Genomic DNA, 26,690 nt, shown 5'->3' with positions numbered 1-26,690 from the left:
CAAAAGAAAACTCTTTACAGTAGGCATCCCAAATATATACAATTGAAGGCGTTTTATTAGAATTATTCCTTTCATATATTTAAGATAAGTGTAAAATATCACTCCTCTAGAATTTGAGTTGTTGCCATCACTATTACACATATTTTGAAACTAGGTTAACAATTTGAGATGACAGTCATTAGTTTTAGAGTTGATTGTTAGTCCATTTTGGAAATAGTTATAATTCCACATTTAACATTAGAGGGATAAAAAATTCTTTGGTGCATGCGTAATTTTCTCTCTATTTTATTTTGTTCTTCTCAAGACCCTATATTTGGTATTGAAGGTATGGATATATACAAAAAAAATAATTTAAATGTTCATTTGGTGTTATTTATCATTTAGAAGAAACGAGAATTAACGCGCCATAACTTTTACTTTAAAGTTGTAATAAGCTATTAGTCCCACAATCAAGTAAACTAAATAAATTTTTCCAAAGGGAGACCTATAAATTCTTTCCATAATAGTTTAATAAAGAAAATGAGATCCCTATAACAATCAATACAATCTAGATGATCTCAATTCTTCATGATATTAGGACATGAAGAGGACTAGCTACTATTGTTAATGAAGTGCTAGGCACCAGGACTATGTTCAAGTTTGTTGTAAGAGATTGAGGTTGTGAAGTGTTTGTGAATGAACTATGATAATGATGGCCAAACAACTAATTCTGTTTAGTTACAACATAAATAAATCATAAACATAGAACAAAAAGGAAGATTTCAAATGTAGACACAAAGAATAGCCTAGATCTAACATTTGAAGTTGAATATGATGGATAGTATAAGCATTGGGAGATTGTATCTAAAGGTCATGGATGCTTAGGAGATGGCTAGAAATTGGATTAGGAACCTCTTGTACACTTGTGTCCTTAAAAATGGGTTAAACTAGTTAGGTAGGGGGTGTTAGATGCTTGTGTCTCGAAATTTCAATTCATTTGAAAATTAAAAGTATACGTCGATTTCTACTCCTCCTCTTAAGAGTTCCTTATAGTTAGACCTAAAACTGCATATATAGAAAATGGAGGAAATGGTTATGCTATATATGAGCTTGTCTAAGTCAAATTGTCTGTTAGTGTTACCGCCTCCATGAAAATGATAATGTAAATGAGTGTTTGTCCTTGCAAGGACAAAGGCTAAGTAAATGATAAATATTAAAATGACACAATTAACTTAGCTATGAAACCCTCTCAAGGAGTTTCACATAAAGGTGGAAAATAACTTCTCTTTGGAAGTCTTGCAAGTGTTAGTGTATAGCATAATAATGATAACAAGTGAGAAACAACAATCAATGACCTCACTATAATTGAATTATAGATTGAAAAATGCTTGAAATTCACTAATGCTAATAATATTTAGAGATTGATTAGCTCAAAATGTGTCTTAATGGTTTCTAAAGATTATCTTCTTACACACTAGTTAATGAATGATAAAATGGCGTCCTTATAGATGATTTCATAGTTTGAAAAATTAATATTTGATATAAGGTTGACAAACAAGATCAGGTTTTGGGGTTACCAAAGGTTGATAGTTGAATTTCCAAAATTCAAATGGAAATAAGGACATGGGCATTGAGAACCATAGTCTAGGAATAAGTTTCACTTGAAAGAGCTTAAAAACCTAGAATTTGATGAAGTTTCCCAAACATGTCCCTAAATGGGCATAATTAAATACAATCAAGAATATGCACTAAAAAGAGTGTTTGACATGATATGGAATTGTTTTTTATTAAGGTAAAATAGATTTTGATGGGTCCGTGAAACCCAGTACATAAGGAAGATCAAAAGATAAGCATTAACGCACAGCTAAACAAAATACAACAGCTAAAGAAAAGATAGTTGGCGTACAAAACGCCAAAAAGAAAAGATCATAACAGACTAAAACCAAAAAGGACCGACAAAAGCCCAGACTTAGGTCAAATTTTGAAGCATCTTTGTCACTTCTAGCTCCAACTGATCCATAGTTTCCACAGCCCACTTGATGTCCTCTATTTCTTTGCTCTGGTTCTGCATCCTTTTAGTACTAGCTCTAGTTCTTCTTCCGAACCTAGTTTCCTTATCCTCAAGGGTGTTGTCTTTGACCTCAATAATTCCCTCTATAGCCTTATCCCCTTGGTAGCTCTCAAGCTTGCGGTGAGGGTTTTCATGCTCGCCAATGCAGCCTTCAGGATCTTGTGGCTCTGCTCCCCAATTTTTTTAAGTGTGTTCTCAATATCATCCAGTTTGTGATTAGTAGTATCTGCTCTATTTTATAGGCAAGTAAAACTGTTGCGGTTGGTATTTATAATCTCCTCCGCATTGCCAATCGCCTTGGTTAGCTCACTAAGACAATCTAGGAGGGAGTTGAATTTTTCGGAACCTAGGGCTTGTAAAGTTTCAATTTTCCCAGCTTCATGGGCTTGCTTGACTTTTATGCCCTCGATTTCCTTTTGAATATAGTTGAGCACTTGTTTGAAGTTCTTTTTCCCATTATTTATACAAAGGCCTATGTCCACTTGATGCTCTCCCTGGTTCTTGACATTCATGGTATTAAGATTGACCTCCAAACTAACCTCTCTATCCTTAGTGTTTTGATCATGTTTCATTGTCATGTCCTCCTCCATGATGCTCTTCTGCTTCAAATCAGACCTAAGAGGTGATCTTTCTTCCACCTCCCTACCTTTTGAATTCATCTTTTTCTGTTTCAGGCTCACCTGGGTTTGAGCCTCCTCGCTTCCGGTGTCTGTGTCATTGTCAGTCCCTTCCTCCTCCTTATTCCAACTATCATCCTCCCCTATCTATTTATTTTTAGCAAACCCTCTATTTTGTCTCCCCTGTTCTGACATTTTTCTTTTGTCTTCTTGTTCTGGCCATTTGGGGGCCATCTTCAATCTCTGCTTCTGTATCACAACCATCACCTTCTTCCTCTTCTGACTCATCAAAATTTTCATCCGAGTCAAAAATCTCTGCAATATTCATCTGGACACTCATGTTCTTGATGTGATTATACAAAATCACAATCAAGCCTTCATGCATTGCTGGGTTAATGTGGGGATTAGAAATGGCCTCCTTAATCCTCATGCTAAGGGAGCAAAAAAGATAGCAGGGAAGAGAAATCTTATCCTTATGCCTAAAATGATTTAGTAGAACAAAGTGGTAGCTATAGACCCTAGTATATCTACTGTCAAGCGTGATAAACTCCATAATAGAAAGTAAAACCTTTTGCCAAATTAATTTGATTACCTTAGGTGAAAAGTAGGTGTGGCTGCCCTTCAACAACTTAGCCCTTTCCTCCTTAGTCTTTGGGAACTTCTTCATAGCAACATCGTAGATTTTTCTATCCCTGTAAAACTAGATGCCCTCCATTGGAATGCTAGTGGACTCTGCTATCATTGTCTCAATCACTTTAATCTTCCTGTTTCTGATGGTGAGAGTTCCTTCGGTCTGGCCCTTCTTGAAAATATTGGTGATTTCAGGTTGTTTCTCCTGCTTTTTTTCCATAAATTTCATCATCTTGGCAGCATGGAGGATGCTCGAGACTTGCGGATGACTCTTCCATTTCTCAATGGTAGTCGCATTTGTTCTCTTCCTTTTACCTCCCATTTCTCTATTAATTTCAATCTGGAGCTTCAAACTAATAACTTTCTTCTTGCCAGAGTCTCTGTGAAAGCCACTTCGATTACTATAGAAATTTCTAGTGTAGTTGTTGGGGAGGGTTAAAATTGTCCATAAAGTGTGCAAGATTACACTACAATGATGACTATACTTCCTCCTTGGTAACCTGCAGTGCCAATGTTTGTTGCCACGATATTGTTTTTTGCTTTGAGAAATGATACTAAATCTATCCCTTCTTACCATGTAATCTTTTATAAATAACTATATCACGTGCCGCACACAGTAGATCCCTTTCACCATTCAAGGTTATTATAGTTTCACTCCGTACTGCTATGTTGGCTGCCCAGTCTACTCTTCGATTAGCCTCTCAGAAGACATGTGTGATGTGGCATTTCTTAAACCCCTTTAGAAGATCTCTGGCAAAGTCTATGATGTTTTTGATGGTCCAAGAGGGTTGATGATTGCCAATAAGGAAGTTAATTATGTTTTTAGAGTCACCTTCCAACCAAAGAAAATTAACCCCTAACTTGGAGGCTAATTTAATAGCTTGAAGTGCCCCCATAGCTTCCACTAAATGATTGGTTTGAATGCCTAAAGGATAGGCAACCACTCTTGTACAAAAGCTAGCCCCATTACGAATGATGCTACCACAACCAGTTGGGCCTGGGTTTCCTTTAGCGGCCCCATAAAAGTTTGCCTTGAACCACTCATTGGGGGGGAAAGACCAACAACATAGACTTCTTTTGATTTGGTTAATGTCGGCGCCCAAAGAGGCAGGGATATTCCATCTTTTGAGAACATCAAAATCCTCGTTGGTACAAACTGAACTCCCCTGATCATCACATTCTCAACACAAATGTTTTTAATTTTGAGCCAAACCACATCCGGGGTGTTAGTTTCATTCTCTGAAAATTCTATTATTTCTCTCTTTCCATATCCCCCAAAGGATATGGGCAAAGTAGAACTTCCAAAAATTTCTAATGGTAATGTTATTGGTGGAGAAATGCAAGCTTTCAAAGCAATCCTGCATCTCCTCCTAGAACACCCAATTCAGTCTCCACATCTGAAAAAATATCCCCCAAATAGAAGTGGAATAAGGACAATGTAAAAAGATATGGTTCACTGATTCCTCATTATTCAGACAAAGGTAATAGATATTTGGAAGATAGAAGCCCCTCTTTCTCAGTTTGTCAGTAATCAGAATTTTGTTTTGCAAGAGGATCCACAGAAAGATATTAATTTCGGGAGTCAACCCACGATGCCAAGCCTTGGCCCAACATGGAGTAGGAACGTGGGATTGAGCTAGTAAAAGAATAGCAGAAGAGACCGAGTAGGTCCTTGATGAAGTCCCATGCCACACCATCAGGGCTTTCCTTCCCGAATTTAGGACTGCATGGTTGATCATTAAGTTAATCTTCTTGAGTTTGGGATCAATGTGAGTGAGATCCACCCAAGAATGGTCTCTCCAATAGTCCTCGAATTTCGTGCCTATCTTCTCTTTGCAATTTTGGATGAGTGTATCAGTGGTCATCTTGTTAAGAGGGGCCCCTCCAATCCAGGCATCATCCCAAAAGTTCACCTTCCTTCTATCACCAATGGTCCAGACGCTGCCAAGAAGAGCAATATATTTATCCTGGGTAATGATATTCCAAATGAACGAACCCCTTGGAATCTGTTTAGAAGCCGGGAACTTCTCTATGGTGGGAGCATTCCTTAGGTATTTAGCCTTCCAAATTTCATTCAATTCCCCTCTTCCTTGATAAGTCCTGCAGATTTGTTTGGCCGGGAGAGTTTTGTTCAAAGTTCTGATATTCCTGAGACCCAATCCTCCCATCTTTTTAGGTTTACAAACATTTTCCCAGGCAATGAGAGTCATTTTCTTCTTCTCCTCCACTCCTGACTACATGAAAGCTTTCTGGATTTTCTCAATGGCATCAACAAATTTACCAGGGATTTGAAAAAGGCATAAGGCATAAACTAGAAGGCTCGGGATGGAAGATTTTAAAAGTTGGTTTTTCCTTGCTTGACTAAGAAGGGTTCCTTTCCATCGTGCCAGGTTTCTGCTTAATCTATCAACAAGATAATTCCAAAACAACTCCAAAGGTTTCAAACCCAAGGGCAGGCCAAGATAAATAGCAGGAGACTTGCCCAATTGACAACCATGAATCTGAGCCAATCTATTCATTCTATCTTCAGGGGTATTAAAGAAGAAAACAAAACTTTTCTCCCAATTGATAGTTTGACCTGTAGCCATACTGTAGGTGTTAAGAAGGTGTTTAAAACTGGAGGCTTCTTTAATGGTGGAGGTACCCATTAGAATGGTATCATCCACAAACTGTTGGTGGGTACAAGCTCTAAAGCCTGAGGAAGGTGAAATGCCACAGAGGAGCCCATCAGAAATAAGGTTGCTAATAAATTTGCCCAAACATTCTGCCAGAATAATGAAGAGAATGGGGGATATAGGATCTCCCTACCGAATGCCTCTAGAGGATTTAAAGAAGGTGGAAGGCACTCCATTGACAATGACCGAAAAATAAGGGGTAGAGATGAGTTGGTCGATCAAAGTAATGAATTTCCCATCAAAACCAAAAGAAGACAATAGTCACAACACCTTGCCAAAAAAACTCCAGTCCACCCGATCATAGGCTTTAGACAGGTCCATCTTCATCAGAAATCCTTGTTTTTTTGAGTCCACCAATGAATGTATGTTTTCATGGATAGCAATGATAGAATCAAGGATTTTTCTTCTAGGTACAAATCCACTCCGCTGGGGAAAAATGATTAGGGGAAGAATCCTTAACAACCTGTACGTAACCACCTTTGAGATGATTTTGTAGAAGGAATTACAAAGACTTATTGGTTAGAACTTATCCATAGAGTCCATACCCGAGCATTTGGGAATTAGAACAAGGATAGTAGCATTAAGTTTCTTTAAAATTCTTCTAGATCCAAAGAACTGCTGCTGACCATGTCAGCTTTGAGGATGTCCCAGAAAGTTTGAAAGAAGAAAAGTGGAAAGCCATCCGGGCCTGGGGCCTTGTTCCCATAAAAAAAAAGACATCTTTCTTGACTTCTTCCTTAGAGGGGATAGCCACAATATCCTTATTCTACTCCTTGCTAATGATAGGAGGGATGAAGTCAATGATAGTGTTCTAAAATTGATCATTCAGACCATGGTCCGTCAAGAGCATAGAGGTAAAGAAATTCTTGGCTTCCTTCCCAATCTCCTCATCCTTCCTAATTTCATTTTCCCCATTTTTTAACTTAGAAATTTTGTGAGCTACTTTGTGTTTCAATGCAGTCATATGGAAGAATCTAGTGTTTCTATCTCATGCTTTAAGCGATAGGGATCTGGATCTTTGTTTCTAGAATTCCTCTTCTCTTCTGATAATCCTATGGTAATTCATCAGAACTTCATTTTCCTCATTGAATGAGACTTCCTTGTATCCGCTACTTTGGATTTTATCCTGCATTTCCTTGAGTTCCATCTAAGTTTTAGTTTTGGCAGCAAACAGGTCACCGAAAACCTCCTTATTTCAATTCTTGATGTTGTCCTCTACATTTCTAAGTTTCTTAGCAATTCTATACATACATGTACCTTTGACCTCAATAGACCACCACTTCTCAATGGCTTTTGCAAGGTTAGGGTGGTCCAGCCACATTCTTTCAAATTTGAATGGGAAATTTCTTTTAACAATGGTGTTAGCTATAGTAAAGATTACAGGGAAGTGGTCTGACCCTATACCAAAGATTTAGATAGCTGTGAGGGAGCATTGATAGTGGTTAAACCATTCATTAGATGTGAGTGGCCCTATCAATTCTGACTTGAATGAGATCATCCCCTATCCTTCTGTTCATCTAGGTAAACTTGGCACCCTGGAGATCAATGTCATGCAGGCCTTGATTGTTGATAAATTTCAAAAGATCCACTATGGTATCCAACTAAGAGGGGACACCTCCAAAATTCTCATTATGAAGAGGAGTATGGAAGCCCCCCATAGAGATCCACATATCATCCTTGTAAAGGGCCCTAATAGCCTCTAGTTTTTTCTAGAATTTGCTTCTACCAAATCTATTATTAGGGGTATAAATATTGGTAAGAAGAAAGGATGTACAATCTCCAATGTGATTAAACCTAATGAAAGCCAGATTGTTGTCTTTCATGACCATCTCCCTTGACAACCGCTTAAGGTTCCAAAAAATAGCTATACCCCCAGAGGCACCATCTGAGCTATCCTCACCAACTTCACCATACTTAAAAAGCTTAATTTTTTCAACTTTCTCTTTACTCATTTTAGTTTCTTGGATAATAATGATGTTTGGTCTATGATCTCTAACTAAATTTTTTAGCACGTCCTATTTATGTGGGCTATTTAGTCCAAGTATATTCCATGACATTATTTTCATTTCTTGAGTAGGGAACATACCTCATGGATGGTCATTTGAGTACCATCTGCTATGTTCTTGCTGGCCTCTTGGTCTTTGATCTGGCTAGCTTTTTCCTTCTTGGAAGTGATGGGATGAAACCCGTGTCAGCTTTACTATAGTTTCTTGTTTTGACTGAGTTAGCCTGGGGTGTCGGCTTAGGCCCTTTTTTTCTCCTTGTCTTTCTATCTGCTCCTTCATTCGTATAGCAATCTTCTTCTTGAGTAGTTGTCTGCTTGTCCCCAACAACATCATCTGCCCATTTTTCTTTAAGCACTAAGGCTATAGGTGACATGTGGTTGGTTTCTTGAACCGTATCTCCAGATTGCAGAGATCCTAAAAGTGTGATACTTCCAAGGATCAAGCACTACTAGGCTTCTTCAAAGTCATTGCTAAGGCTTTCTCCGTTGGTATTTTCTGCAATGTGGTTCGAATCAACTTCTTCATTATTCTTTATTAATACTTGTATTTTTCCTTCTTCCAGGATATCACTCTTTTGATCATCCTGATTGATATCATTTTGACCTTTAACACCTTTGCTTGTTTGGTTCATTTTACCTTTATCATTTAAAGGTATATATGGTATATCCTCATTATTGTCAATGTATTTCTCTGTTGTATGTGGGATAATAGTATTCTGGTCCTCTTCAAAACTTCTCTCTTTTTCATTATTCTTAATTTGCTTAATACAGTTTCTAGCTTTCCACTGTAACGTCCTCTCTTTCTTTTCTTTCACTATGGCTATCTGTAGAGGGCATTTCCTTGCTATATGTCCCACTTTTTTACAATGAAAGCAGGTGAAGGGGATTCTTTCATATTCTAGAGGTTGGTTCCATTTTCCTAAGCGAGTGTTGATTTCAATGGATAGAGGCATGTTTGTTCCTTGTGTAACTCCAACGCAGATTCTGGATAAAGTAAGTCTTCTTCTAGCTACAGTTATGGGGTCCATAGATAGGAGTTCACCAAATGAGTTAGTGATACCTTTAAACACATCTTCCACCCAGAATTCTAAGGGAAGCCCTGGCAATCTAACCCAGACCGGGGCCAGGACAAAAAAGGATTCATTGAGTGCCATCTTAGGTGCCCATTTCTGTAGAGCTAGCATAGCTTTACCAATCAAGCAGGGACCATCACAAAGCACCCTTGACATATCTTCCTTGCATGAGAATGTCAAAGAAAAAGCCCCTTTTGGCATAGCTATAATCTCCACTTGTCCTTTCAATGACCATTTATGTTTAGCAAAAGCCCCAATAATATAAATATTCGGCCTAGGCCCCAGAAATTTTCCTACCAATGTCATTGCCATAAGGTTAATGTTATGGTCAATAACAAGGTCTAGGATTTCAATGGCAAATCTCCCCTTTTATTTTGAGATATTGCGAACTAGGGGGAGTGAGAATTTTCCACTCAGTTTGACCCTGAATAGAGAAGTCCAAGACCTTCCACTATCCCTTTGCACTGAGTCTAGACCAGGAGTGCTTTCCTCGTGTGATTCATCATTTTTCCCACCAGGATCAATGCATTTGTCGCCTGCTTGTGGGTCCCCATCCGTCGGGTCCTTTCTGCTTGGTTCAAGAGAATCTGGGCAGTCTCGAGGGTCATCCCTACCTTGCTCCCCCTGGTTACAGAGACTCCCACCCTGTCTCGAATTCAAATTCACCTCCGCTTTATTTTCCTACTGCTCTCCCATGCCTCCCATGTCTTTGTATATATATGGAATTGTTAGGGTCAACAATTTATGATGCTACAAGTTGATGGGAAATTATTTTTCCTCACCATTCCCCCACACATATGATAAATCATATCCTCTTGTCACAAAATAGGCAACCTTCTCCTTAAAAATTGTTTTCTTCTCATCGACTATGTTATAGTAATACTTGAATGTCTAATACTTTACATACATCTTGTCTTCTACATAACCTCTATGATTCAAAATTCTTGCATTTCTAGAATTTGTGAAGTGGCTTCTAACCTATTGAGATCCATCTAGGGCCTAGCATTAAGATAAAAAGAGGCCTATGAAAGTGAATATTACCTTTCCCTTTAAAACTCCATCTCAAATTATATAGTAAACATTTCCTGCAAATGATTTCGAAATCATTCCTACTAATTGATACATAAATGGCTAATAGTAATTAAGAGTTATCCTTCAAGATTTTTGAAATAAAAAAAGCTAATGAACATTTTTTAAGCATATTCATGCCTCACTAAGATACCAACAATAGCTTGGAAATAGTTATATTCTTTGAGTCATTGTTATAATACAATTTGGTATTTTATGAGGGAGATAAAATTTTTAAGTAAACTTCACCATCATATAAATTAAGCATAGACATGTAATGTTTCCCACAAAGAAACCATGTTGGTAGAGTTCACATTAAATATCTTGTTGGTCAATAGCATGATCTTTTCTTTATTCTTGGAGCCCCTTTGCCACTCTATAAAATCTACCACAATATTATCTTCAATTGGCTACAACATAGATTCTCTGACGTATAATCTTTGGCTAAGGTTGTTATCACCTATGACTGCAAATGAAGATAACGTAATGTGATCTATTTTTGCCAATTACAATTGCAATTGCTTTTTATCTTGGGTGTCCTCTTTCAAGTTTTCTCGCTCAATTTACAAATTGCAGTAGACTTCAATGTTCCTTCACACGATCTTCTTCTTATCCATGTTTTTCACAAATTCTCAACAACTAATCCTCCAACGGTCTTTTGGCGATTGCTTCAAGAAATCTCCTGCACTACAATATCACAATCTCCTGCACTACAATCTCACAATCTCCTTAAAGTCTTTTCCAATCTACTCCTAGAAAACAAGATCAACCTACTCTAATACCACTTCTTGATGGTTGGAGGTAAAAACATACAAACTCAGTACACATAAATCCAAATTTGAATGATCGTGAATATACATAAATTTCATAATCTTTCAAACAAACATTTTTTAATTCAACTTTATTACAAATGGACAAATCCATTCACAAACTATATTCATTGATCACTTGGTCACATGAATACATAACATTAAAAGCAATAATTCTAAAGTAAACCAACAGACCAGAACCAACAACTTACTAACAATACTTTTCTTATCTAGAAACTTACTATAAAAATAGTGAAATTACATATTCCAACGCATTACCCAAAAGCCCGCCAAAAGAAAGACAGAGAAGTGACTCATGCTTTTTGATGTCATCGAAGAAGTTTCATTAACTGTATTGGGCTAGAGGAGCCTATCGCAGGAGGCGGTACAGTTGTGGAAGTATTTGAAGTGGATCAGGGGATGGAGAGGGCGACTTAGCAGAGTCAAAAAAATGAGTATGTCTCATATCTTACCTTACAGCTCCCGCCCAGAAACTGGGCTCCTTGATTCGTAGAACAACATTCGTTCAGCGTTGTTGTTGCTGCATCCAAGCATTTTCTGCAATCTTTCGTTGATATATCTCTCCAACATTGAACTGAACCGTATAACATTCCTGAAGCAGAATAATTGGCTGATCCAGCAGCGAATCCCTTATTTGCAGGGATGTAAGCTTTGTTCGACAGATTCGACAGAAGCCTACCGGTTGTGGACTTGAAAACCTCTCCGGTTATACTATTCACGTTCACCAAGATAGGTCCATTAGTATCTAGTGTTGAAATGAAATTAGAGCTCTGATAGCGGAGGAAGCAGTCACCCAACCATATTCGCCCACCTATGTCGTTGGCACAACCTTCTTGAATACTGCTGTTCGCTTCCACCACACATTTTGAGCATTTCAGAGGTGATATATTTCCGGTACACTGCACCAGACCATAGACTTTATTGGGAGATTGGCCATGGGAAGAGGTGTTAAATCCAGAACTTTTAGGTGCATTACGAAACAGATCATTGATAACTAGATTCAAGTTTGTGGGATAGGTGCTGCCCTTTCTGAAAGTTGAGGAATTATCGCAGGTGTGCCATAAGTAGGTACATATGACTGAAGGAAAATTCATTACAAACAGGAAAAGCACGAGGGATTGAAGAAAAATTGATGCTCTTTGAGGAATAAAAGGGAAAGAATTGCACTTCATCTTGTTCTTCCTTTAAACTCTGAAGGCAATTAGGTATCAGAGACAGCATGGGCGAATTTAGGGAGGGGATGAATAGAAATAAATAAATGGATATCCCTTTACTCGGTGCCAATGAAATTCAGGAATAAAAGTCACGGTTCGTCCTGGAAATGTGTGGCTGTAGTTACTCAAGTGGCCTGGAATTTGGCTTGTCTCGTTTCCACTGTACTGGCGGCTAGAGTGGGGGGCCATTATAATTGTTAGTCAGATGAATTAGAAATATAGAGTAGACATCACTGGTGGTCTTTAAAATATATGATAATGGTTACCTGTAGGTTCCAGAAAGGGACGTGGAATTTGAGTGATCTTGTTTGGAAATTCAACGTGTCATTGTATTCACATTGTATCGGTAGTGTGAGGGCCCATTATAATTCCGGAGTTGGGTGGGGCGCATCATATTATTTTATTTTATTTTGTAGAAAATGGCATTTGAAATTGACAACTCACCTAGAAAATCAGCCGTCACGTGAAAGACTGACCAAATGTAAAATTGAACCATTCAAAGTGAATAAAAAAGCAGCCATATTAGTCGTGGTTTTCGTATGTTTGATTTCCTTATCTGCTCATTTGTCTTCCACATGTTTTTCAATAATGAGGACTTGACTGGGCTCTATAGCTTAATATTGACAGATTGAATCGCAATTCTAATCTCAAAGCAGCCATATCAGTCGTGGCTAATTTCCTTATCTGCTCATTTGTCCTCCACATGTTTTTCAATAATGAGGATTTGACTGGGTTATATAGCTTATATTGACAGACTGAATCGCAATTCTAATCTCACTTTCACGGTAAAAATTAGATATCGAATTCTCTAATAGTGATTACTATCCTAATAATTCGTACAAAAGTATAGCTAAGGTTATTGCAAAAAGAATTAAATGCATTTTTCAAATGGTTGTGTATCCGGAAAAAACTGATTTCTTAGGAGGAAGATTTATCTTAGAAATTTTGGTTCTTGCATGGGGAACAACTCAACGAGCCCAACAATCTGTTCAACATGTTCTACTGAATTAAAAGTAATAATTAAAAGGCATTAAAATTAATTTAATTCATATGTGTTCTCTGACTAGAATTTTATTTATTGTAGAAATTATAATTAAATTTCATTTTGGTTTCTATAATAAAATAAATTTCAACTTAAAACCTAATTGAAATGTTTAGAGAGAGAGAGCAAGATAGAGCAACTAACTTTTGATAACTTGTTTCATGTCAATAATTTAAGGATATCATGTTTCTTTGGGGAGTTATGCTGAAGTTAGCATACCATTTGACTATTATCTCCATCTCTATCTCTCTCCCCCATCTATGTCTTGATGCTTCTCCATGTATCTCTCTCTTTTCTTCTTCTATCATTCTCACCTTATGTATCTCTCTACTTTTATCTTCTCCTTCTTTCCCTCTCTCGTTCTCTCTATCTATTTATATATCTTTCCCCCTTTGTATACTTGTCTTCATATCTTTTTCAATCACACATACATTCTATGTTTCTCTCTCCTTATCTCTATATCTATATATATCTCACTCACATAGACACACTCCCTATTTGTCCCTCCCTATCCTTATCTCTCTATCTAGACATCTTATACACTTCCTCATTCATATCTCCTACTTAGTCTCTATATCCCTCTCTACAACTCCATATATCACTTCCTATATCTTCATCTTTCCATCCCCTTATCTCTCACTCTCTCATTGTCACCCTTTATCTCTATTTCTCTCTCTTCCCATTTTTCTCTCCTACCATATTTCCATCTCTCTCACCCCTTTATTTTTTACAAGTTATATCTACTCTTTCTCCATTTTATTCCTATCTCTATCTATTTTTATCCCCATGTATATCCCCCTCTCTACCTCTTTCTATCTAATCTCCCTCTCTCTGCCCCTCACTCACTCTTATTATATCTCTCTAATCCTCCTATCTCTAATATCTATACAAAATCTCTCTCTATTTCTCATGAACCCTATCCCTATCTTTATCTCTCTATCTTTCCCCATCTCTATATATCTCCTCTCTAATGTCTAAACCTTTCTCTCTATTACTTGTCTTTGTCACCTTATTTCTTTCACTCTTGCCCCCCTCTATCTCCATCTCTATATCTCTCTCATCCCCATCTCTCTCTCTCTCTCTCTCTCTCTCTCTCTCTCTCTCTCTCTCTCTCTCTCTCTCTCTCTCTCTCTCTCTCTCTCTCTCTCTCTCTCTCTCTTCCCCTCCTCTCTATTTCTCCACATCTCTCTCTCCCTCATTCCCTCCCAATGTCCCTATCTACCTCTTTGTGTCTACCTCTCTCTCCCTTTTTCTTCATTTATATCTCTACATATCACTCCTTATCTTCCAATATATGTATATATCTTGCTCTCCCCCTATTTCTACCACCCTCTCTCCATCTCTTGTTTCCTCTATTTGTCCATCTCTTTATCTCTCTCAATCTCTTTATAGATCTCTTTCTCTTTTCCAATATATGTCTATCTCTCTATCTCCCCCTATTTCTCTCACCCTCTCTCCATCTCTATTTCTCCATCCCTTGTTCTATCTATTTTTCCATCTTCCTTTATATATCCCTCTTCCTTTATACATCTCTCTATCTCTCCCTCTCTATCATCTATCTTTCTTTCTCTACCTTCACCTCTACCTCTATCTCCCTCTCTGCCCCTATATCTCTAGACATACCTCCCTCTATCCATTGATATATCTCCTTATCTATCTCGATCTCCCTCTTTTTTGACCTCTATATCTATATTTATTTTCCACTCTATATCTATAACTCCCTCTCTCTCTCTCTCGCCCTCTCTCTCTCTCTCTATATATATATATATATCACTTCCTATCTCTATCTTTATCTTTCTATATCTCCCTCTCTCCCACTATTTATTGTTCTCTTCCATTTCTATGAATTCTCCCCCCCCCCCTCTCTCTTTATCTCTCCATATATCTCTTGTTCTCTCCATCTATATGCATAAAACTTTAAGAAACCCCCCCCTTGGACAAGGTGTAAAAACCTGGCAAAAGGTGTATAATTTTCGAGGAAAATATTAATTTTACTAGTGAAATTTGGCAGTTTACGGAGAAAAAATAATAATCTCCATTGGCGAATCATTCATGATCGCTCAAAATTTGTGAAAAATCCTGGCAAATTGTAATGTTTTTAAAACCAAAAGAATATTTGCATGGGCAAATTGTAATGTTTTTAAAACCAGAAAAAATATTTGCATTGGCGATTTCAACCTATTTTGAAACCATAAAAAAAAATATATTGGTGATTTCAACCTATTTTCAAACCATAAAAAAAAAATATTGCCGATTTCAAGCTATTTTCAAACCATTAAAAAAAAATATTGGTGATTTCAACCTTTTTCGATAATGTAAAAAAAATATATTGGCACCTCAGCAGTCCCCATCAAGCCATTAAAACATGTGGCAGATAGTCATCAACCGTCTGCTTGAAAGACTACCCATTAGAAAATTTTGTGACCTAGCAACAAGCCCTTACGACTCTATCTCTAGCTCGCAAGCTGAAAATGTTAAGTCTTCATAACCTCAAGATCTAACGACTGAGGGCAACTGAACTGCCACTCGCCAATTCTCGACCACAAAATGTTAAGTCCTTGTCACCACAGCAACTTGGAGATAGTGGTAACTTTAACCCTTGTCACGTACTTGCCAACATAAAATTGTTTATCTCTTAACTGCTAGCACTTCACTCGCAAGGTCGTGGCTTGATCATGTCTTTAGACATTTAACCTCGCGAGTTGGCGATAACCATAAAACTTAACCTCAAACTGTCTAGTCGCTAGCTCGCGACCTAAAAATGCTAACATTAAACAAACATGAGAGCTAGCGACAATTGTGTGAAATGAGCTACTCGCTAACTCTCGCAGCTATAATGTATGACATCAGATCAACTTGAGCGACCAAAACAATTTCATTAACAATCTCAAGCTCGCTAACATAAAATGCTAACACCCAAAAAGCTAGAGACCTCGCGATGTAAACCCAAACCAACTCTTCGCTAGCTCGCGGCTTGATCACATCTTCAGATATTTAACCTCACGAGCTAGTGATAACCATAAAACTTAACCACAAACTATCTAGTCACTAGCTTGCGACCCAAAATGCTAACATTAAACAAATATGAAAGCTAGCTAATATGTGAGAGGAAATTTTAAGGCTTCGATGCTAACTCATTCTTGAGGGACTAGTTTGAAGGTTTCTCTTGAGTTGAGGTTTATTAGACAAGAAAGGATGATGGTTTCAGAGGCATAAAAGGATTGGACAGCTTTTGAGTTAGAGATGGGAGATCACAATTTTTTTTGAGAAATCAGAGGTTGCTTGTTGTCAGGGATTTTGAAGCAGAATTTGTACAATGAAGGAGGAATAAAATCAGGAAAAAATCATTCACATAAGATGAACCTTAGCAAGATGTAATGGATTTGATAGGCACGACTTCTAGAGTCTAGAGTCACGTTGAAAAACACCAAAATGATTATTTTTCACGTGAATGAGCATCACCAGATGAAGTGTTAAAAATTTATAAATACAATGGAGTGGTGACTTAATTGGTAGAAGAGAAAAGAAACCTTTTCCATTTTCTAAGAGTGTATTTTTCCTCATAAAGCAAGATGATGTTTGAGCAAGATTGTGCATGGAGTTGTTGTGTTCTCTATGATACCGGATGGTTTTTTTTTTTTTTCTCTTGTGTGAGTTTCTTTATTGTCAGAGGGGTTGTGAAAGTGAGAAGGATTGCTAGAGGGGGCGTGAAAGCCTTTTCTTATCAAGAAAAGCCACGCATGGCACATCCTCTCCTTCTACTCTGCCACTGGATGGTAGGGGTTTGGAAGAAGGAGCCTATAGAGGAATGAAAGAAGGATTTGTTTGGGTGGGGAGTGGTAGCTAGTTATCTTTGTGATGACATGGAAGTTGCAACCCCTCCCCAGCATATTATGTTTACCCTAAAGCTCATCTTTCCACTTTCTATGATCCTGGGCATGAAGGCTCGGGCTCCTCTTTCCATTTTCTCTATTCTTGGGTATGAAGACTGAAGCTCCTCTATTTTAGGGGTGACTTTACTTCTTGTCAGGACCCAATATCCCTTCTGAGAAGGGAAACGATCTATTGGACAAAATGTAACATCTCACACTCCATTTGAAGGCATCAGGGTGATAATGGCATGGTTCAAGAAATTTTGCTTCTACCAATTTTTAGTTGAAAATTTTGATTCACGGACAACGCATGGATAAAGAATATTTTTGTAACAAAATTTCATATGGCCTTTTAGGCCTAATTGCTGAGAGTAAATGTTATGTTGACATGTGTCTCTTGGCCTGAAGCTTGTTGCTCCCTTTTCTTCTATAAAAAGGGAAAACAAAGTCATTAGAAGGATTCCTTTTTTTGTGGGGGGGGGGGGGGGTGTCTTGAGGGTTCCAAAATTTTGGTGCCTTTGGGGTTCCTTTTCTGGTTCTAGTAGTGAGTCTAGGTAAAGCAAGCAAGTTGTATAGTCATTTACATAGCAAATGAAAAACATTTAGTGTCAAGATTTTGTGCAGGTTCTTGAAGGAGTTATATGTAAATTTATTTTGTGATAAAAGTAGTAATTTTATTCAATAGAAATTAAATTTTGATCTATTTCTCTCTTCTGTGTATAATTCTATCATCTTTCAAATGAACAGAATCAAGATTTTTTTCATTTGTTGCATTGTTATGGTGTATGTAATTTTTCATTTAATGCTTCCTATTATGCCCAGGAATGCAGAATTTCTATTAGTTTGGAATCATATTAAGGATGCACCTCATTGTAATTGGTGGGTAGATTACTTAAGGGAAGAGGGTTTTGAGGTCCCAAAAAACTTGTCCAACATACCGATGGATAAGATACAAGAAATCTTGAATGTTCACAAAGGAATATATATATATAAAATTTTTATTCATATATACACATATAATGGCAAGGATACAAAGGTCGAGATACATGTTGATTATAGGTATGAGGAAATTCCAACTTTATGGAGGAGGGAAAACATGTACATGATAGAACACCTCCATATATATTACATAAAGATCCATAGCATATAAAATCATAAGAGTATTAAGAATGAAAGGATCGAACACCACAATAGATAGGAATACAACATAACTAGTAAAACATGCATGCAACTCAATTAAAGGGAATATTTTATGAGGATCCAATTCCATGATAGATGTTATAGACAAAGAAGTAAGAACATAGTCTAAGGTTGGGTAGGTGAGATCAAATATATACAACACAATGAAAACCCAAACCGTAAACAAGATGTAATAATGAAACACAAATGAGGGTAGATACAAAATCTAATCAAATCTAATATAAAAAGAATGAAATTATTAAATCAGATCTCAAAAAAATCACACTTTCATAATCAAAGGTAAACAAGAAATCATATTCACCCACAATGAATCAACTATTATAATTGGAAGGTCACATCATCAAGACAACAGATCTTTGCCTTATCCTAGGGCATAGAGTAACTTACAGTTCAAAGACAACCTAATAATAAACTCCAATAAGATTCATTTGTATATAAATAGGAATGAATATGCCATTACATACACAACCCAGATTCATACAAATGACATAATCATCTAATTTGTATTAAGAAAAAATGATTTCACTGAAACTGCCCCAAGAACTTTAATTCTTTCCTTGAAAGAAATCCTAGAACAATTCCATAATCTGCCTTGTAGACACGTAAATTTTAAAACCCTTGACCATTCAATTCACAGTGAAAACATAAATTCAACACAAAGACAAGTATGTGAAGATCTCAAACTACAAATGATATTGATATTATATTCATATTGATATCAGAAAGTAAATTCAAAATGCGATTTAGCTATGCACTTATCAAATTCTTGAATAGTTGAACTATTATAACTATATCAGAGTTTTCAACATTAGTAAAAGTGGCCAATTGGCCATCCCTCTCTACGACCAAAGAAAAAGAGTGGCCATCCCTCTCAAATTAATCTTGAAATCCTTTTCTAAGATGAGGATGCAACAAGCTTAGGATTACTTTGAGGAATCTTGGGTAGCAACCTGACATGTCTTCTTTTTCTTTAGCATGGCTTGCCACTTGTCCACCTCTTTGTCTATTGGCCAGCTGAATGCCTTTACCTCTTTCATCTTTGCAACTGACTCTATCCATCTGGCATTTGTAATTGCCCTGGCCTCAACAATAAACTTTATATGGTCAACCTCAACCTTGAATAGTGAATCAAGCATACCGTTAAGGAAATCAACATCAACCTGATCATCTATATGCTTGATTATTTCTTCTTCCTCCAAAATCAAATCAAATTCGCTAGGCCAATCAGAAACTGATTTCAATTCTCCATTACTACCATAAATTGAAGGCACCAATATACTATAACCTTCCCCAAATGTCTGCAATTTTTCATTTATAAGCGCATCCTTCCTTGTGAAAAATGCATAAGTTGCATTGATTACCTCGAACATGTCTTTAGTGTCACTGATCTTGGGAGGGAACTTGTCACTATACAACATTGTAGTATCCATCTTATCCATTAATCTGCTTCTTCTTGACCAAACATTGAACAAAGGTCCAAGAAAAGCGATAGCCTCAGAGGAATTTTTACTTGCCTCTTTCAAAGAAATGTGCAAATCATGCACTACCATCACTTTTCCTTTCAATATATTAATCCTATGTTTCAGAATTTCTGACACAATAGAGATATCCTTGACATTTTTTTCCTTTTCAATCTTTTCAATTTTCTCTATGTATTCCTCCATTTTTGTTGTCACATGAGCTAGTATTTCTTGTACTTGTTTTGTAATCTATATTGGAGGGGGCTCATTTGAAATTTTTTCTTTCAACTCCACTAACTCTTCCTCTACAGCGGCCTTCTTCATCAATGTCTCTTCATATTTTTTAGCTAATCCAATCAATTGGTTATATGTTTTTGTGTATCTTCTTGAAAAATCCTTTATTTTTGATAAATTCAGGAAAGAAACTTGAGTAAAAAATGAGGCAATCTCCGTGTCACTTGTCTTTTGCAAATTTTAGATCATTTTGTCAGCTTTCTTTTCTACTTGGATATTTAGAAGGTGGGGATTTTGAGTGGAAGGGGCCAAAGACCAAGTAGCAAGTATCTTTGATAGGATTAAATCATGATCCTCTTATTACATCTCCAATTTCAAATTTAGTTTTAAACAATGGGTCCTCTTGCTTCCTAATCTGATCAATAATAAAAATAGACTGGATATCCTAGTCAAGCATCACAATCATACCAGCACTCTTAATCACTTTTCTTGCTTGATCCATAGTTATTTGCTCCCTCTCAGGATCATATTCCTGCAGTGGCTTGACAATCTCCTCATTATTTTCTACATTTCCTTCCTCTATGATCAAATTTTGTCTTAATTGATTTTGTTTCAACCTTATCAAAAAACTTTTAAATTCATCTGACTTAATAAAGTCATCGTCTTTCATGAACTCATTTGACAACATCACACGCTCATCAAATCCTTGAGCAAGGGCTTCGTTTGTTTTTGCCTATTCTTCATTCTACCCTGCTTCTCTGAGATGTGTCCTTACTTGATGAAAGTAGTGTCCTTATTCTATAACAATTTCTCTAGCAGGGTCTCTCCTCACAATTGCACCCACCTCTTTGGTTTTTTGTTTCTTTGCAGGTGGCACTTGGGCAGATTGAACTTCATCCCCACTCTCTACATCATCAACAGACATAATAAGTGGCCTCTTTCCATGTGAAGATTTTCCATCTTGGGGGTCTTGCTGTTGAGCAACCACTTCTGGAATTTAAGTCATTTGTTCCATTAGAGTCATATAAAATCGGCATTCTATTAATCCTCTCTAGGTACGGGTTATCAAGGCAAAAACCTGAGAAACTAAGGTCATCATCTTTCAATTTTGCTTCAACTCTCATCAAATTTTTCCATTTTCTTCTCCTTTCTTGTACTTCCTCTTTTCTCAGCAAATTCCTAATCACATCTTCATCATCCAATGGGTCATGGTCCTTTATTATGGCCCAAGGTGTCATTTTTGGCAATGCATGTTTAATAAATTGTTCAAGATCACAAAATCTAGACACAAAATTAACAAACCTATACTGTTTAAGGAAATTGTTTACTTCATCAATAGACTTCCTACCAATGGTAAAATCAGACACAACCCAAAGCCTAGGAAGTAAAGAACCCTTCTTGTGTTTCTCAAGGTATTCTCTTTCAACTAGAGTCAAATGCCAAATAAACTCCATAAAATCAATCCTAATTGGAACAAATTTTGGTAAAATATGGGTAGTCTGAGGACACCCATAGACTCTGATCACAATAAAGTTATCAAAAAAGAAAAACTCCCCCCAATTATGTGAAATAGACCTGTTTGGAACATACTGGTAAGCTCTCAAAACTCTCCTAACATTAATGGACAATATTTCCCTATTTATTCCTAGCATTTCCATAATTGGCTAACAATCTAGTATTTAAAGTAAAGGAAAGAAGAATGGGGAGAACTACTGTCCCGAACCTAGGTCCATCTTTGTATTGGTATTAAGACACCAAATTATTCTTTGAACAACCCCAATTCTTTATTCATGAACTCAACATTATAGAACAAGATTAAATGCATTAGCAATGAATAATGCTTAAATGTTTCTGAATTTCAATTAAAGCTTTATGAATGTGTTCAACTACATAGCCCACTTAATCATAATCTTTGTTAACATCTAGGTGTTGAATGTCCATAGCCATCACCAGTAATTCAATTGACACTGTTGAATCTCCATCAAAACCCAACACTCTGCATAATCCATAGATTGTACAATGCATATAATGGTGGAAAGGTGTGATGTCAAATGGTGGCTAGATACTATTTCAAATTCTAACTGGTTTCCCATCCACCCTAGGCATGTATCTGGGCATTGCATGCTTCTTCATAAAACCTTTGTGTTTGTCATAATCCTCTACAATCTGCTCCAGATCTATATCTGTACATGCAGCACCAGTAATCTGGAAAGCATCAATGAAGCTAGCTCTGTTAATTGAAACTAGGGAATACTAGTTCTTTCTTCTGATTACCCTAGATACTGGGCAATAGCATTTGGCCAACTCTTTGATCAAATCCACATCAACATACACATCTAGCACAATTAACTTTTCCATATTTAAATCCCAAGGGTTTGACACCGGCACACCCTTAACCCTATTATTCCAGAAATAATGAAACAGAGTAGTACCAAACATATAAAGCATGGTCGGGTTTCTGCATTGGCTCCATAAATCTTTCCATGCCATTTCATTTGTATTCAAAGCAATGGAAGTCCTTGGTAGAAAATCTACAAATTCTTTTTTGTATTTCTTATCCTTCTTTTCCTTATTAGCCTTGGGTTTGGAACCTCCACTTGTCATCACCTTGCTCATTTTAGTTGCAAGAGAAAAACTTAACTAATTTTTTGAAATTTTCCCACACCCAACACTCTAAATTCTCTAATGTTGCTGCAGAGCTCAATTCACTGGATTACCTTGAAGATAGAATGCAATTCTATAAAATCTTGGCTCGATCATGTAATTTATGGTATTTGGGCACCGACACTTCTCTCATTAATTGGCATACTTGCATGAACTAGCTACTGTGTCATTAATTCAAAGTTGAAGTACTAGAGCGAAATTTGATTTCATGCCCTTCTATTTTATTGTCATTCAAAACTTTTACAAAACCTAGCAAACAAGTCCACGTGTCAATCCCTAATTGCTTAGAACCCCTTTTTCTCTTTTCCATCTTAGTTAATCTTTGGAGTGTCACTCAAGCATGTGGCAACAACTCACAATCTCGCATGATGAACTGCACTTCCTTAAATCTCTTTTGCGAGCTAGTAACCAAGCCATTCCCCATCTTTAATCGCACACTCGCAGTTGGTTATAACAATTTGGAAAGTAACCAACAAGTTAGTGACAATCCTACCAAATCCTCTTAATCGCAAGCTCGCAACCCCTTTTACAAATCCTCAAAAAATCTCGTGAGTGAGCGAAAGCCATTCATCTTCATCAAGCCCTTTAGTCGGAACCTCGCAATAACATTTGGAATATTTTTTCTTTACTTGCGAGCTGGCGACCACTGCAAATCTAACAAAAGAACTTATTTCATTACAAGCTTGCAACTCAAAAGTTAACTTGATTTAAACCCTTGTGAGCTAGCAACAACAAGACACTTAACCGCCATTGCAGGCTCGCAACACTTTTGGACTTAAGACTTACAAAAAGGTGACCATGCAATGACCACAAAATTAGACCAAAACTTACCTGTCGCCAGATCGCAACATAAAATGCTAAACAACTTCAAACCTGCGAGCAAGCAACCAAACCAACTAAGTTGTGATACCAACCACATTGCATGATCACAAATGACTTGACTGCGAACACCTCACGACCTTGTGATAACATAAAATCACACCTAGTCGCAACCTCGCAACATAAAATGGTCAAGAGAAAAACATCTTGTGAGGTAGTGACAACTAAAATCTCCCAGTACTCGCAAGCTTGCGACTTAAACTGACTTGATGACAAAGGACCTATGAGCTAGCGATAACCATAAAATCTCAAACTATTTATCTCTTAACCGCAGCAACCCAGCGAGTACCAATAAAAATCGATAGTCACACACTCTCTAATGTTTTATGTTACCTTCATAAACAAATGCTAGTAGTGGCACATCATGTCCATTAATGACTTACTCACTAACTCTCATGGCTATAATGCATGACATCAGACCAACTCGAGATCTCATGACCAAAACAATTTCATTAACAATCTCTAGCTCGCTAACATAAAATGCTAACACCCAAAAAGCTAGATATCTTGCGATTCAAACCCAAACCAACACTCACTAACTCACCACTTAAATTGTTAAACATGAAGTTTATCTGCGAGTTAGAGATGAAATATTAAACTTGTCTCATTGTCTAACCAACCATTTCACCACACTTGACGTTGACATAGACAAATAAAGAGAGGGCAACTCAGATTTTCAATGCACAACAACTTCGGTTTACTAGCCAACTAAGACAAAAAACAAACACAAAACCCTAATCGCCATGAACATGACCAGAAATCGTGAAAAGATACTTCATCAAACTAGAGGATAAACCCACGACATGAATCGAAGCTCAACATTACTTAGCCAAAAAATTTGTAGTCCTAACAGGAGTTGGCATTTTAGAAAAATGGAAAAATGTTGTTCTAACATCATATTAAGCATTTAATGTAGAACATTAGAAAGGTTCTAACAGTTATGCAATATAAATAATTTTATGGATGTTGTGACACAAATTGTTGCATTTCATGTTCAACATAATGTGGAACCAATTTACTAATAATTCAATTGTTATTACTAATTCAGAAACTAAATTCTAATTGTTTACTAATAATTCAACTTCACAATTAAAAATATGAAATAAGTATCCGTTCTGATTGACAAATTCAAGGAATACAATATCAAAGATCATCAATGATAACTATAGTATTTTCAATTGTAATATGACTCAAGAACTGTAGTATAAATACCTATAAAATGACTATTAATTCACTTCACTGACTTAGTCTAAGGCTTCTATATCCCAAATGGACTCAAGATCCTGAAACTGACTAGTACTAACAGGTTCATCTTCATTCTGAGTCGGGTATTCAAAAATTTCTTCGTCTTCATGCTGACTCTGAGTCTACGATCCATCATTTGTCTCAGCACTAGCAGTAGCACCACCAACTTTTAAAGTGTTGCACAACCCTCGTCTTTCAAGAATGGAATTTCAGATTGCCAGTGTCCTATCATATGGAAAATCTCTAACATTATATTGAGTTACAAACAACCTCAAGAAATTTCCAAATTTTTGTCTAATTTTTTAAAGCCCTAATGCACTGAAAACTCTCTCATCTTTCACCAACCCCAATATCATTGTTTGACATAAATCAACAAGTTTGAAATATTCTGGTATGCATTATGCAATACTTCACTCTGATCTATCCTTTTCCAAAGCCTTGTGATTGATCCAGGTTCAAATGGATTCTCCAAGTTATCCAATTGTTGTTTCATACACAATGCAAAGCATTTACATTGTTTTTGAAGATGATCTAAATTTAAAATTCCTTCTATTGGCTATCCATTGCAATATGCATGTTTTGAAAATGTGAATATCAATTCCTCTAGTTTTTTATTAAATACCTTTGCATCATTTGGATTATCTCTAATTGAATGCCAAAATTGAGGATACACACAACCCATGGCTTCAATTATTTCTTCTCGAGTGAATCTTTCATGAACCTCAATTGAAAGTTCGTATGCAATAGACTTCAAATTATCACTAACAGATTTAACAATCCTATCAAAATCTTTCTTTTTAATTGGTAGTGCTCTGCCTTGCTTGCCCATCTTAGATTGGTGCATTGGTATCTAAAATCCTTTTACAAAGACAAATAACTCATTTTTTGCATTCAAATGTAAAAAATTTCAGCATGATTCAAATCTGTAATTATCTACCACCTAAAAAAATTTGGGCTTTGCCCTGTTAGATCTAAATATAGACCATCCAGGCCCAAGAATGTCATTTTACGTAGAGTGCTATACTCATTGATATACACAGTTTTGTGTTGGGATTTCTTAACAAGTTTGTTCATTGAATCCAACATTGGGAGAAGACTAGCTAAAGTTAACAGAGTCTCTATATCACTTAACTTATGTAAGAGATTAGGAGCTTTGTCTACTGTGAGGCATTGCTCATACATTAATCCAATCAAGGATTGAGATTCTATTAGAACTCGTTCCGCTGGTCCATGCAAGGAGAGCCATCTGGTCTCAATATCCATGAGAAGCTTATTTCCTATTGTTACTCCCTCAGCAAAAATCTAAAATTTTGCGAAATGTTTTGGACTTCGGCAGAAGTATCAGTGGAACTCGTGGACCAGATCTTCAAATTTTGACACTGTAGAGAAATTGGTTACAATTCTATATTTTAAATTTATTCGATGGGCCATGCAGTGAATGCCAAGCATGTATGGTGCAATATTAGTTTGTAATCTTGCACAAAGACCGGTCCTTTGACCTTGCAATACTGTAGCTCCATCACCTCCAACACACACCAACTTCTTGGAAATTGTTAAGTCATCCATACTCAAAATTTCATTCAAAGATTTCTTAACTTCCAAATATAAATTTTCTATTGTTGAATTGCCCCTCATTTTACGAACACGGAGTAGATGATCTCGACAAACGTGTACTTTTACAGTATACACATGCATACAAACCCAAGCAGTGTTATCTACCGCAGTAACTTCATCTATGAATAATGAAATGGATTTTGACTCTTTTACACTCTCCTATAAATTTTTCTTTTCCACCTCAGTGAGATAGTTTGCCATTTCCCATCCAGCGTTTATTGACCAATGTGACATAGGATAGTGAGGAACATTCAAAAAAGATGATAAATTACTATATTCTAGGAAATCTTTCATAGGACGCCCTCTCAATAGAATATG

The 26,690-nt window shown here is 36.7% G+C and overlaps 2 protein-coding genes across 2 annotated transcripts; both read right to left on the bottom strand.

Moving 5' to 3' along the window:
• Positions 1–8,426: 8,426 nt before the first annotated feature.
• On the bottom strand, positions 8,427–9,356 carry LOC131874923 (uncharacterized). Its single transcript, XM_059218883.1, has one exon. It carries the CDS (start codon positions 9,354–9,356, stop codon positions 8,427–8,429), a length of 930 nt encoding a protein of 309 aa, XP_059074866.1.
• Positions 9,357–11,204: 1,848 nt separating this feature from the next.
• Positions 11,205–12,144, bottom strand: LOC131874741 (cysteine-rich repeat secretory protein 55-like). Its single transcript, XM_059218647.1, has one exon. It carries the CDS (start codon positions 12,118–12,120, stop codon positions 11,371–11,373), a length of 750 nt encoding a protein of 249 aa, XP_059074630.1. The 5' UTR covers positions 12,121–12,144; the 3' UTR covers positions 11,205–11,370.
• Positions 12,145–26,690: the final 14,546 nt, after the last annotated feature.

The sequence above is a fragment of the Cryptomeria japonica genome, chromosome 4 (genome assembly GCF_030272615.1).
Source record: "Cryptomeria japonica chromosome 4, Sugi_1.0, whole genome shotgun sequence".
NCBI classification, from domain to species: Eukaryota; Viridiplantae; Streptophyta; class Pinopsida; order Cupressales; family Cupressaceae; genus Cryptomeria; species Cryptomeria japonica.
The sequence above is the reverse complement of the archived record's forward strand: the minus strand, read 5'-3'. Positions and strand labels throughout refer to the sequence as shown.

Bases quoted from the DNA above. Each gene is read 5' to 3' on its own strand.
- LOC131874923 (XM_059218883.1), bottom strand. From the start codon at position 9,356: ATGACATTGGTAGGAAAATTTCTGGGGCCTAGGCCGAATATTTATATT.
- LOC131874741 (XM_059218647.1), bottom strand. From the start codon at position 12,120: ATGAAGTGCAATTCTTTCCCTTTTATTCCTCAAAGAGCATCAATTTTT.